The sequence below is a fragment of the Heloderma suspectum genome, chromosome 6, assembly GCF_057233095.1.
Source record: "Heloderma suspectum isolate Gila_16-S chromosome 6, 16-S_ref, whole genome shotgun sequence".
Lineage (NCBI taxonomy): Eukaryota > Metazoa > Chordata > Lepidosauria > Squamata > Helodermatidae > Heloderma > Heloderma suspectum.
In genome coordinates this window covers 98,111,888-98,126,414 of record NC_139463.1, presented here as the reverse complement: position 1 = coordinate 98,126,414, position 14,527 = coordinate 98,111,888, and the positions used below count along the sequence as shown (strand labels likewise).

The following is a 14,527-nucleotide window of genomic DNA, read 5'->3' as shown; positions in this document are numbered from 1 at the left end:
GTTGTAGGTCTTCATAGAACCGATCAACCTCAGCTTCTTCGGCCTCAGTGGTTGGGGCATAGACTTGAATTACTGTGATGTTGAATGGTTTGCCTTGGATTCGTACTGAGATCATTCTATCATTTTTAAGATTGTACCCCAGTACTGCGTTTCCCACCCTTTTGTTGACTATGAGTGCTACTCCATTTCTTCTAAGGGATTCTTGCCCACAATAGTAGATATGATGGTCACCTGAATTAAATTCGCCCATGCCTGTCCATTTTAGTTCGCTGATTCCCAAGATGTCGATGTTCAATCTTGCCATCTCATGTTTGACCACCTCCAGCTTACCTTGATTCATTGATGTGACATTCCAGGTTCCTAAACAATATTGTTCTTTACAGCATCGGATTTTCTTTTCACCGCCAGACACATCCACAGCTGAGTGTCCTTTTGGGTTTGGCCCAGTTGCTTCACTCTTTCTGGCGCTACTTGGAAATACCCTCTGCTCTTCCCCAGTAGCATATTGGACACCTTCCGACCTGAGGGGCTCATCTTCCGGTGTCATATCTTTTAGCCTTGTGATACGTTCCATGGGGTTTTCTTGGCAAGAATACTGGAGTGGGTTGCCATTTCCTTCTCCAGTGGACCACATTTTGTCAGAACTCTCTGCCATGACCTGTCTGTCTTGGGTGGCCCTGCATGGCATAGCTTATGGCTTCACTGAGTTATGCAAGCCCCTTCGCCACAACAAGGCAGTGATCCATGAAGGGGGCTTGCAATCTTAGTTGATCCCTAATATTTTAGAGGTATTTTCTGAGTATGAAATATTTAGTTATAACTCTTGTAAAGACTGGAGAGGCATGAACCTACCATATATTACACTTATCATCTAAGGCCCTCTGTCAGGTGCCTCCCCCAAGGGAGGCTCAGAAGGTGGTAACAAGGGGGAAGGCCTTCTCAGTGGTGGCCCTCCAATCATGGAACTATCTCTCCAGCAAGGCCCACCTGGCAACAACATTATCTTTTTGGAACTTGGTTTAGAGCTTCCTGTACTCTCAGATGTTTGGTAGCATATGCCATTTTTGGTAGAAAGGCAGGGTACAAGTCAAATAAATAAATAAACAAACAAATAAGATAAGGTTTTTAATCAGGTCCTAGGATTTCTTCGTTAATTGTTTCTATTGTTTAGGTGTGTGTGTGTGTTGTCTGTTTATATGTTTGTATGTAAATGGTTTTTGTTAGGTACAATATTGAATTCTAAGGTTTTTAATATTTACAAACTGCCCTGAGACCTTTCAATATTGGGTGGTATAATATAGTACGTATATATACATAATAAATGTAATGAAATGAAATTTTAATCTGTAGGCAAGAGGTATTGATGCCACGATTATAAGAATATCTGTCTGTTAATATTTAATGTTCTTCTGTTGTGGTGGTCAGTGCTATAGGTAATAGTGTGTGTGCGTGCATGCAGTCTAAAATAACATCAGACAGAAGCGACATGTGGTTCCAGGGTGTGGTCTGAGGGTACCTGATGTAGCCATATTGCTGAAGCTAAGCGGGTCTAGGTATGGTTAGACCATCTGGGGACCCCATGTACTCCACCTTGAGTTCTCTGATGGAAGAAGTAAGTATATAAATGTACTTATTAAACACATAATAGAGAAAAACTGTATCAAGGTTATATCTTTCAACAAATGTAACTGTTTTAAAACTAGTTTTAGCAGGTATGACTTCTTTCCCTAAAAAATTATGATGGTTGTACTTTTGGGTGCTGGGCATTCTTTGATCCTTAGCCCCTTAATAGAACAGTGCTTCCCAGGATCCCTTGGTTAGCAGCCATGACAGTTGCATCATCACACACAAAAACCAGGTTTAGCAGAGCAATCCTAAGCATTTCTACAAGGGGGCTCAGAAGCCAAAGAGGACCCCATTCCTGCACTTTTAATAGTTGTATAGAAGAGGACATTTCATCAGGTGTAGATTTTCATACTGTTAAAGGTGCAGGAGCCCTATCCTCTTTTGCATGTGGCCACCCTAATGTCTACTCAGAAGTAAGTCCAATAAATTCTTAAGCACTTACTCCTGAGTACATTTAGGATTGCAGCCTGAAGTACCACATAGGCAGGCCTTTTAATTCTGTTATTAAACAAGGATGGAGATGGCATTCCTCATTTTTTTAATTCCCTGAGAAGTGATTATTGCAGTATAAAGCCCTGAGAACAGGTCTCACTTAACTTAAACCACGTAACAATGATAGGTCCATCTGCCCAGGTTTAATTGTGTGGGCCCATCCCTCTGAGAATGCACAGCACTTCCCTACATAGTAAATTTTATTCTGGATGAGAACCTGAGAGGATGAGGTTTCTTCCACATATTTTTTCCTATGGAACTTTGGTTAAATGTTTCAGGTGTAAACTAAACTCCTGTCCACTGAACACACCATCCGTCGCTCATTCACACAGAGACACACACACAGAGACAGTCATATTACATAAGGGTTAGGGTATTGGGGGCGGGAAAGCGAAACAACATCTATGAAAAGATTTTTTGCCGGATGCTAGGCGGAGGATTAGCTCTGGGGCCAGCTGTCTTATTCTCTGCAACCGTGCACAAAATGTTACAACCACCGGCCGGTGAGAGAGACAGAGAGAATATATCTTGGCTGCTGGTGAATGAGTGACAACCACCACCTCAGACCTTTTGTTTCAGCTGTTGAAGGTGCTGAAATAAATTTGGTCGATGACTGAAATCCACTTCAAAGCTCAGCTGAACTGTGACAGAGCCAAAACTGCGATCGAAGAAGAGGAAGGAGAGAAGAGGGGGTAATATGGGTGGATAGATGGATGACTGAAGACTTCTCAGCATCTTCACAAAACTACATTTTTTTTTGTGAGGCGGGGCGGGGGTTGGAATAATTGATTTATGTAAGAGAAGGGTTGACACTACCCTGGTGTTTTGAAGGGAACTGGGAACAGTGTTGACTGGTGGGGGATGGGTGGAGTGCTAAAATGGGAGGAATGAGGTTGGGAAAAGGTCTGGTCTAGATCCAGAGCAAGTTCGCTCCTGGATGAAAGGCACTTGAACAGGAGTGGATGCTGGTGAATGAGAAAAAGGATGGGATGGAAGTTCTTTCTTTCTTTTTTAACACCTTGGCTCCAATCCAGAGACACACATACCAAAGTGCTGCTGAAATCAACTATAGGATTAGATCCTAATTTCATCTCTTGGTTTGTTGTGGGTCATTAAACCACAATTTCCTGGTTTAGATGTCACAGGAAACTGTAGTTTAACAAGTGAGGATATCAGTTCTGAAGCTGGCTGCATGAGGGGAAGGAGGGGAGGGTTGAGAAGGGAGAATGTGGCTCATTCGTGGCCCAGTTAACCATGGTTTATTAGACTGAAATCATTACCTTTGAACTGGGCCAACAAATGATTCACTTTCTCTAGAATGGGGCCTTTATATTTTTCTGTCTAATGAGAGAGAGAGAGAGAACGAGAACATATATTGTAGCTGACTCAGAATTTCAGAAATGGGAAGTGTGGAAATAAAAATTAACAAGGAAGTAAAAGCTAGATGGCAAGAATGGAAATGCAAAGGAGATGATGGGTAGATTGGTGGAAGAGAAAGAGATCTATAACACTGGTTGGGTGGATAGTTGTGTATGGCTGGCATAGGGAGACAGAGCATGGATGGTGTGTTCATGAAGATGGATGGCTAGAGATTAGGGCCAGGTTTATACCTGAAAGAACATCACTTGATTGAATTTGTGAACTGACTCCATTGTGTGAGAGGTGATATGGAAGTTCTACTGATGCTGTTAGACCCGTGTTGGGCTATTCCCATGCTCAAGCCATCACTAGATGTTGCAGTCATCTAGTGCTATACATCCATGTGTGAACCTTGGTGCGTGCCGATGAAGGCGCAGCAATAAACAAAATGGATAGGTGTGGAAGAATCAGATTGGTGGGTGGTTGGAGGAGAAACAGAGACTCATTTCAGATGTTACTGCCAAACCTAGGTCAGGCTGTCAGGAACATGCTCTGTGTTCAGGTTCTCCCTCCTCTCCTTAACATGCTTCTGTCTCTTCCTTGTTCGCAGTAACCATAGTTTGCTGTGACATCGAACGAGGGAAACTATGGCTATTGCTCACCATAGCTTGCCTCCCAACCGCAATGGGAAACCAATGGGTTTCCATTTCTGCTTTATAGGAAAACTATTATTCGGGGAGGTGACCTGGAAAAGACTGAGGGTTGTATCCAATGGTAGTCCTACTTAGGGTAGACCCATTGAAATGAATGGGATTTATGTTAGAAGAGCATTGGATACAACCCTGAAGGAGGATTTATTATTTTTAATTTCTTTTATATCTTGCCCTTCCTCCAAGGACCTCAGGGTAGCATATGTGGTTCTTTCTGCCCCTCCTATTTTGAGCTTCACAACAACCCTGTGAAGTAGGCTTAGCTTAGAGAGCGCAACTAACCCAAGGTCACCCAGTGAGCTTCATGGCTGTGTTGTAGGGATATGGCATCTCCTGCCCTGAGTCAAGATGCCAGTATCCAAGGCCAGCCAAATTATTTTGGCACAAGAGGCAAAAAAGCCCACAAGCGTCTCTCCCCCTCTCTGGCAATACAAACAGAAATGCAATAGTATTACATTACATGACTAATCATTTGCTGCCCTTTCATGACAAACTGCCGCCCTCTGCCTGATGGTAGGGCTGGTCCTGCTGAGTGCGGATTTGAGCTCCGGTCTTTCCCAGTCACAACCCAACATTCTCATCATTACACCACAGTGGCCAGTGAACAAATGGGTGGAAAAAATGGAAAGCGATATTACGGGTGATGGAGACAAAGGAGTGTGAGCTCAATTTATACAGACAAACAGGTTGTGAGTGGGAGATTGTGTGGAGGGCATCCTTGTCTACCAGGTGCCGAGATACAGAGAGGAATGGAAGAAAAATGAAACACCACATTCTGCCTCACTTCAGCGTTCCAACTGATGACAAAAAAATATGCACTCTGTTAATGAAAGAGTTTCTCTTCCCCTCCTCCTCCAACATATATTAAGGAACAAGGCTGGTAGAGAATAAGTGTTAAAATTGTGAACAATCTTCAGGTTTTTGAATCCAGCTCTCTCTCTCTCCCGCTCCCTCAACCCTTAGCCAGGCTTCCAAAGACTGTGCTGCAGTAACGACTATCTAGGGACATGCATTTCACACGCGAGATTTCTCTCAATGCCTTGTTAGCTTTCGTTAATAGTTTGCTTGGACAGGAATGAAGGCATCCTGGCTGAGGATGAAGGCATACCAGAAGTGCAATGAGATAATTTTAGACTCCAGACTTAATGGTCTTACGGGCCCCACCCTCTTTAATGCTCCCCCCCCACCGCCTCTTTAGGTGCTAATATGCATTACTTAGCTTCCTTCAAAATGCAGGATGCAGCTGTGCTGCGTTTGGGGGCTCTCCTCCACATTCTCCTAAGCAGGGCCCAGGACCTTGCCTCAAAGTCCCACCCTAATGGTGCCACGGGGGTGTCCTGAACAGGGGCATTGCTTTGCTGGGTCACACACAGTGGGCTGTGAATTCGCTCTGGGTTTTAGTCAGCACCAGTCAGAACTCTAAAGGAGCTATCCAAGGTTCTGACTGGTTGTGACTGAAACCTGGTGGATTCACCGTCCCACTGGCATCAGAGTCACCAGCCTCTACTGCTGACTAACCCAGTGTCCCACTAGAGGACAGTCCTCTAGCAACCCTTCAAATAGAGGACTAAAAAAGAGGATGCATGGCCACCCTATGAGCCATTTCACCTACTCCCCTGTTCTTTGTACCCAGCATGTGCTTATTCCAGCAGTATTAGAGCAGACTGCCATAAACAAAGGCACTGTGTTCAGGCTCAGGTCATACACATCTGGGCCAGTAATAGGAGTCACATGGTGTAGGGGTAGGTATCCATCCCCCGTGCAAATAATGATGCTTGTGAGCTGCACGTGATCGTGCGTAGGCCCCATTAACAAGGGGCTGGATCCAATGGAGGCTGGTGGCTATGATTTCAGTGGGGCTGTGAATCCATTCTGGGTTTCAGTCACAACCAGCCAGAACTTTAAAGGAGCGATCCAGGGTGCTGAACCCATTTGGGGGGGATTTCAGCACCTTAGATAGCTCCTTTAGAGTTCTGCCGGTTCTGCCTGATACCCAGCATGGATGCACAGCCCCACCAAAATTGGAGCCACCACCCTCCAGTGGCTGGATCCCAACCCAGTCATACTGAGAGTAGACCCATTGGAATCAATGGGACTTTAGTTATTCATGTCCAGATTTCCTCAGCCTGATGCCCTCCAGATATGTTGGTCTACAAGCAGATAGTTTTGGGAAGCCACCAATAATTGCCCCCGGTTGAGCTTATCCATTCTCTATACTGCTGGCTTAAAGCCATTTAATAGCCATTCCCTCTTCCTCAGAGAACCATGGGAAGCCGTGAGGGGGCAGGGAGTAGGGAATTGGTCTCCAACAGAGAATTCTCACCGCCAGACTACGATTCCCAGGATTCTTTGGGGGAAAGCATGACAGGGCAAACATAAAACTGCCATCTCTGTATGTAATTTAGATTTACCTGTTGAATTATAATGGAGCCAGAAAAGACTGGTGGATCATCCCGTGCCAATAGCAGGGGTTCCTGTCTAAACCCTCTTGGCTCCCAGGCAACAGCAAAAGTCTCAATTGATGCTCCCTTGGATCTTTTAAAGAGAGCCTCTGTCTACAGAGCTGGCCGGCATCTCTGTTCTTGGGGGCTGCTTGATGCTCCAGACATGAGTCTGAGGACTGGAACCATTGGCCTCCTTCCTGGGCACTCTGGCTGTCTAGTGAAGCTGACATCACCTAGGACAGGGATGGGGAACCTGAGGCCCAGGGGCCAAATTTGGGCCTCCTGGGGTTCCAATCCAGCCCCCTGGAGTCCCAGTCCAGATGGCCATGCCCCCTTCTACAGGCCCCACCCCTTTCCCCCGACCACCAATCATTTGGTAGTTCTCTGGCTTTTGTGCAGGTTTGTCCCCATTCTAAAAAGCTGAAATGCCTCTCCTAAGGCTTAATTACTGACAGTAAGAGGCTTAAGCTAAAATATCTTGATTTGGGGGGGGGGGTTCCACACACCTTTTGCCTTTGGCTCCACTCAGCACTGGAACACAGCCCCCAAGAACTTCTCCAAAATGGCATTTGGCCCTCAGGCTCAAAAAGGTTCCCCACCCCTGTAAGTTATTTATTCATTCATTCATTCATTTGCTTTATTTATTTTTTTACTTAAAATAATATGCCCAGCCTTTCTGCCAGAATGGATCCTCAGGGCAGCTTACCAAAGCAAATGACAATAAATGAAATCCCACAAAAGCGCCACTGGAAAAAGAAGCCGTTTGACAGCAAGAGAGAGGGCACCTTTCATCAAAAGCCCCAGCATGTTTTTATTTGCCAGCTAAATGCCAAGAGAGAGAGGGAAAGAGAGCAGTGAATGAATATTTCTGAAGAGGGTGTTGCACAGCTGGAGTGGTACCAGAGAGAAGGCTCTGCACCTATCACCCAGCCTCCAAAGGCAGGCCTCCTAGGTGGCCACTTATGAATTGCCCCAAAAGAGGAAATGCATCTCCAAAAAGGGGAAAGAGGACACCAATTTGCATAAAATTTGCATCTGCTAATTTCTATGTATCGATGCAAATTTAGAAATAGCTATTATAGTTTAAATAGAAAAACACTACATCTCACCACAGAGGAGATGACCAGCTGACCAGCTGACCTGTGAGTGCCTGCCTGTTCAGTCTGCTGCCCAGGCACTGCTGATGAGCAATGTCGCGGCCCAGCATTTCCTTCTTAGGTTTTTTTAAAAAAATCTTTAAACTAGGACAGTCCTGGGCTGGACTGTCCTCTGCAAAGTAGCGCACATGGCCAACCTACAAGCTTCATGAGCAGGCAGGCTTACCGTGTCTGATTCAGAGGGGAGGGGAGGGGCAAGAAGCCTTCAATGCCCCCCCTTCCCGAGTGGGCCCCCCTCCATGCCACTGTCACTGCGGCCCAACTGCTTGTCCTCTCCCTCTGGGCCCAATCCACCTCACTGCCCAGGAGAGCGCAAGGCAAGTGAAGACTGTGTCATTTCTTCCCTTTGCTCTTGTCTCTGCTTACATGCCTGGAGAAAGCAGGCGTGGAGGCAGCAAGGAAGCAGAGTAAGGCCAGTACCCCCACTGAGATGTGGGCCTCGGCAAGCACCCAATGGTGCTGACCTTTCTTGCACTCCGGGGCAAGAAGAAGGTCCTTCAGGGCTGAATAAATGTGAAGAACCTGTGCCTGGTTATGATATAAGGTCATTGACTAGAGGGGGAATCCTGAGGAATGAGTGGGTACGTGGAAAGATCCCTACGGGAGGCAGATGGCGAAATGGCCATGAGATGGCAATAAAATATGAAATACAGAAAGAGGGTTGGATTCAGACTTAGTCACACCTAAGGGTAACCACCGTAAGCATGAACTGACCTGCCTTGAGCACTCATTTTAGTGGAAAGGCAGGATGTAAAAGTAATAAATAAATACATACATTGAAATGAATAGGGCTTAAGTTAGGCATGACTAATTTAAGGGCAAATGAATTCAGTGGGCCTACTCTAACTATGACTGAGTTCGGATCCAACGCACTGTCTCATTTTGCATTTCCTTGACAAGCAAAAATGGAGCAAAATAGTTCACCTTTCCACACCTTCATTATAATTTGGTAAGGTCCACCAAGAGGCCAAATAAAGTTGCTTTGGGGGATTGGAAGATCTGGCCCATGGGCCGCCAGCTGACCACCTCTGATCCAATTACTCCTCCTGCCACATGGATCAAACCCACCCAAACTAATCCAGCCAAAATGTTAGCCAGGCGTTTTCTTGAAGGCCGCCAGAAATTTCAATGCCTGTGGGCTCTTAGGAGAGCTTTTCCAGGTTGCCCATCAGCCAGGACAGCTAGACTGGTGAGGATGAGGGAGAGGGCCTGCTCTGTGGTGGCCCCCACTCTGTGGAACTCCCTCCCTAGGGAACTCAGCCATGCCCCCTCTTTAATGAGCTTCCGCCACGCACTGAAAACTTGGTTAGGCAGGCATTTGGGGTGGGTTAGGGTATTTTTAAATAATGTTTTAATGTATAATTTTACTGTTTTAAATTGTACTGTTGTACATTGCCCAGAGTGGCTGGGTGACCAGCCAGATGGGCAATTAAGAAATTTAATAAAAATAAATAAATAAATAAATAAATAAAATAGTATAATTCTATCATTCATTCATTTAAGTCAGGGATGGGGAACGTCTGGGCCTTCCAGATGTTGCTGGACTAAAACTCCCAACATCCATCACCACTGGCTATGCTGACTAGGGCTGATGGGAGCTGCAGTCCAAGAACATCTGATCTAAGTGGCGTCTCTGATCCACAAATCATTTTTACAATGGCCTCTATGCCAATAACCATGACAACATTCCATGATGTCCTTCCCCAACCTGGTGTCCTCCAGAGGTGTTGGAATACAAGACTGATGGGATTTGTAGCTCCACACTTCTGGATGGCCCCAGGTTGGGGAAGAGTGTTCTGTGGCAATGAATTCCATAAAGTCATATTTACAGAGCATAAGGCTATCAGTGGCTACTAGTCCTGATGGCTGTGTACCATCTCCAAGATCCAAGGTTCTATGCCTCTAAATCCCACTCCCAGGGGAACAAGAATAACAGCAGGGGGGTGCTTTGCCCACGTGTCCTGTTTGCGGGCTTCCCAGTGGGCATCTGTGGGAAACAGGATGCTGAGCGAGAGAGGCCTTTGGTCTGATCCAGCACTGCTTTTCTTACATTCTTAAATTATAGCTTCATTGAACAACTACGGTTGCAGATCCCTCTGCAGACTTGGGAGCAAGCCCTATTGAATGCAGTGGGTCTGACCTCTGAGTGATCATTTTATTACTTATTCTTTTTTATTGCTACATTTATATCCCAACTTTTTTTCTCTATGGAACCTAAAGCAGCTTACATGATTTGCCTCCTCTTTGTTTCATCTTCACAACAACCCTGTGAGGCAGGCTAGGCTGAGAGTCAGTGACTGGCCCAAAGCTCACCCAGTGAACCTCATAGCCAAGCAGGGACTAGAACCCAGATCTCCAGAGTCCCACTCCAGCGCTCTGACCACTACACTGCACTGCCTCCCACCAGTGGGATCAGTGGGATTCATAGGATCAGGCTGCAGGTCATCTCCTAACCCTTCTACCAAAGCTAGGTCTGGCCCAAACTGTACCCCCTCCCTCATTCTTCAACCCCATTCTTAGGGGAGCTGTTTGGGGGATTGCAGGGGAATGAGGGCAAAACAAGCTGCCATTGCCAAACTTCTCATGGTGGTTACTGGCAATTGCCATCTCTCCCCAACAAAGCCCCCCGAGTGGCACTCCATGATGACAGAGCCTCAGTCTCACAGGGGCCACTGGGAACAGATGATGACCACCAGTGGGGCCACCGTTTCCCCCCAGAAGCTCCCAACAAGGTAACTTTAGGTCACTAAGTAACTAGTCCTGAGGATTCAATGGTGGTGGTGGATTAGATTTAATGGCAGTGAAGAGTTTTGCACCCACTGTGACTTTTAACTCCACCTCTGAAAATTGATGATGGCCACCAGTGGGGCTCCACCTCAGACCCCCTTTAATTTCCCCCACATCTCCCCAAATTTGAATGGAAAGCAATGGAGGCTGGTGATTCCGATGTCAGTGGGGCGGTGAATCCGCTCCGGGTTTCAGTCAGAACCAGTCAGAATTCTAATGGAGTTCCTTTAGAGTTCTGACTGAAACCCAGAGCAGATTCACTGCCCCACTAGCATCAGAATCACCATCTTCCACTGATGAAAAGTTCTCTTACGATGAGAAGTTTTTTCTCAACCCTATGCCAGTCAATCTCATCGGAGGGCTTTAAACCATCCGATGAAGCTGTGGGTGGCAATAACAGCTGTTCCCAGTGTTGCTGACTCATAATGACATACCTCCTGTCAGCGAGACACAACAGGCGGTGACCCTGGGCCCATTCTGAAACACGTATTTGGCTATACGGTCGCATATAGATCAGCCTGTAAACAACTATGTATAAATGGATTCTGTGCAGGGATGTATGTACCCAGCACTTAAAAACATCCACAGGAGGCAACCCAAATTCCGCATGAAGAAAATCCAGATTCTGCAAGCCAAATAAATTATGCTAAGCAAGGACATTTGCATATGTTTTGCATAATTTCAGTCGGCTTCTGCTAGTAGATGTGCCTTTCTGCTGAAGTCCTCCCCTCTGGAAATCTCAGTCAGTCCTTTTCTGACATCTGAGATTTTCAGCACACATTTTTTCAAGCTCATCTCTGCAGTCCAAAAACTTGGTTTCTTCTTCTTCTTCTCTCTCTCTGTCTTTTATAATGAAAGACTGGAATTGTCAGCACGCTGAATTCTGCACATGGGATTAGATTCTACACTCGCATAGGGTGACTGCAGATGCATAGCATGCGCCTGATTATATATACATATTTCACTCAGTTAGGATCTCCCTAATCCTCAAACCTCCTTAGAGGCATGCCTTACACATCTTTCCGTCATCCCCAAGTGTCCATATTGGAGGTGGGTGGGTTGTTCTACTGTCTGCGTAGCTATCCATCTCAGCCAAACACATTAAGAGTCACAGAAAATATATATACCCAGTGTGGGTTTATATATATATATATATATATATATATATATATATATAGAGAGAGAGAGAGAGAGAGAGAGAATGGGAGAGAGGGGGATGTCAGTATATCCACTTATAACTCTGGTGAATATTTTATGACCTTCTACTATGACGGTGCATATTTCAAACTGGAACGCATGCCAGTTATGTAAAGGACTTTCTCCATGGCCTCCAACCCTCACCCAAGGTGGGCTGGGATGTTATTTTATTTTTCTTTGCTTGGCTTTTTTAAAATAGCAACCATCCTCTCTCTGCATCGACCAGAACATTGTGTGACCTCTCTGAGCCTTGATTTGACAGAATCCAGGGTGCGTAATGTGTGCGTGGAATAGGAAATTGATAAACCCTATCCAAAGTGGGAGGATAACTCAGTCCTACATTCAGTGGAAGCTCGTGGCTCCAATATCAGTGTGTGTGTGGGGGGGTGAATCTGCTCCAGGTTTCAGTTAGAACCAGTCAGAACTCTAAAGGAGCTATCCAAGGTGCTGAACCCACCTTGGATAGCTTCTTTAGAGCTCTGACAGGTTCTGACTGAAACCTGGAGCAGATTCACCACCTCATTGACATCAGAGCCACCAGCCTCTACTGCCTTGATTGTTCTCCATACATACCCCCTCCCTTGATGGGAACTTGACCTCTTTGCTTGTGCCTATCTAGAGCATGTACTGATTCCTATTAGTTCTGCATTAGGCCATTGAGGGTATGGTCCCCAAAGCCCTATTTACAGCCTCCCCCTCCCCCTTGTAGGAGTCCTCACTGACTCTCCTTTCCACCAGCTCAAACTCTCACTCTGGGACGTGGCAACCTCCCCAAACCCAGGCCCTCCACTTGCTGGCTTAAGGAGATAATATGGGTTTGATAAATTCATAATCACCACTGTTGCTCCTGCCCACCACATCCTAACCGACTGTTGTTTAAGCCCATTCAAAGGCTCTTCTTCTCTGGAACATTTTATTTTCCCCATGCTGATGGAGGAGATCCAATTTAATCAAGTGAAAGAAAATCTAGTATCCAGCCTGGCAAAAGACCTACATGAGGATATTATGTGTGTGTGTGCATGTATGTGTCTGTATGTTGTGTGTTGGGGAGGGGGGATTATTGTATGGAAGAAGGCGGATGAAGGTTAAAATTAGAAATATTTCCCTCTTCTTATTGCATTCACCTCTTCCCCTTGCCATTCTTCGATGACCCAACATGCAATGGTTGATAAGTTTTAGTGCTGACATGGTAAAGCCAAAAGTACCACTCAGTAGAGAAAGAGAGGGGAGATTTTTTTAATGCAATTTGTAAGGCCAAAAGAATCCCCTCCACACACACACACACAAAAATGTTTTGCACATGTGTTTCAAGCAAACAAAAAGAACACAGGGATACAAAATAACCCAAGTGCCCAGGTTTGCTGCCGAGAGAGAGAGAGAGAGAGAGAGAGAGAGAGAGAGAGACTCCATCTGGCTAAAGAGCAAGGGAGAGAGATTTAAAAATAAACCGGATGGAAGGTGGATTGAAGAGAGGGAGGGGTGAGCCAGGCTGTGGCAGAGATGATGCACATACAGAATAAAAACTGTGAGAAAGAAAGAAAAAAGAGAGAGAGAGAGAGAGAGAGAGAGAGAGAGATGGAGAGAGTTGTTGCGATTTTGAGTGTGGAAAGAAGTGTTAGGAAATGTGCCTTATACTGCGTAAAGGTCTGTGAGAATCTGTAAATTGTGGCTGTGCTGATGTGTATGACCCTCAGTGTCATCTGAGCACACCAGTCCGTGTGTGATTGTGTGTGTTTTATGCAAAATTTTTATCATCCCACCCTTCCTCCAGAGAGCTGGGGGAGGGGGCTGGCTATACTCCTCATCCCCCACTTTATCCCCACACAATAACCCTGTGAAGTAGGCTATGGCGAGAGGTAGCAACTGGCCTGAGATCACCCCGTGAGCCTCCTGGCTGAGTGTGGGTTTTGGACCCCAATCAACCCCTGGCCTCAAGGCAACGCTGTAGTCGCCATGCCACCACACCAGCTCTCGTGGTTGCGTGGACCACTCAGTTTGCACGGGACTGTACTTCTGAGACCAGTCGTGTTATGGGGTGAGCTCAAGAGGGTATTGCGATCGGCTGAGCCAGGACAGCTATGAGGGCAGCATTGTGAGTGCACCATGACTTGTGTGCGGGTGTGTATGGGTGCAAGCCCAGCGTAGCAGTATCGGAGGACGTGTATCTGTGCGTGAGAGATTGAGAACATGATCACGGACAGGAGTGCACATTTCTCACTACAAATACGAGCCACAGACGCCCCTCGGATCTGGAGAATTTTATGCTAACCCACCGAGTATTGCTGGCGGTCTATGCTTTCCCCCCATCCCCCCCCCGCCTCCCCCCCCCCCGCCCCGGCCAGCAACTTTGTTCTGAGGTGGAACGCCTCGTTCACACGCACACGCACCCTCCAGCTCTTACCTGTTTATCTGTCCCAAAGTCCTCCCGGCCAACTTCCGAAACTCCTCTTTCCGGAACTCCATGGCCCCTTCTGGCTTCTGATGCTGAATGGAAGTGGCGGCGGCGGGGCGGCGGCGGGGCGCCCTGGGCTGTGTCCCAGTCTCGCCTTTGGAGACACGGAGGTGAAAGATTAAAGGCTCCAGCAAGACATCGCGAAGGCTGCTTGGGGCGGGCGGGGGAGCCTTGAGGGCTGATGGGCAGAGGCCGTCGGACCCCTGGATTCTGTTCGGTTTCCTCCTTCTTCACTCCTGTCTTCCGCTGGTCCCGCCTGTTTCCTCCTTCTCTCTTCTCCTGCTTCTTCCTTCCCTTCCTCCG

General features: G+C 46.6%; 1 protein-coding gene across 1 annotated transcript in view; it reads right to left on the bottom strand.

The window, feature by feature from the left end:
• Positions 1 to 14,235, bottom strand: part of SLC17A7 (solute carrier family 17 member 7) — a 71,968-nt gene extending 57,733 nt beyond the window's left edge. Inside the window, exon 1 of the mRNA XM_084808450.1 lies at positions 14,174 to 14,235. Coding sequence (XP_084664576.1) covers positions 14,174 to 14,235 — 62 coding nt within the window. The remainder of the gene's footprint in view (positions 1 to 14,173) is intronic.
• Between the last annotated feature and the right edge of the window lie 292 nt (positions 14,236 to 14,527).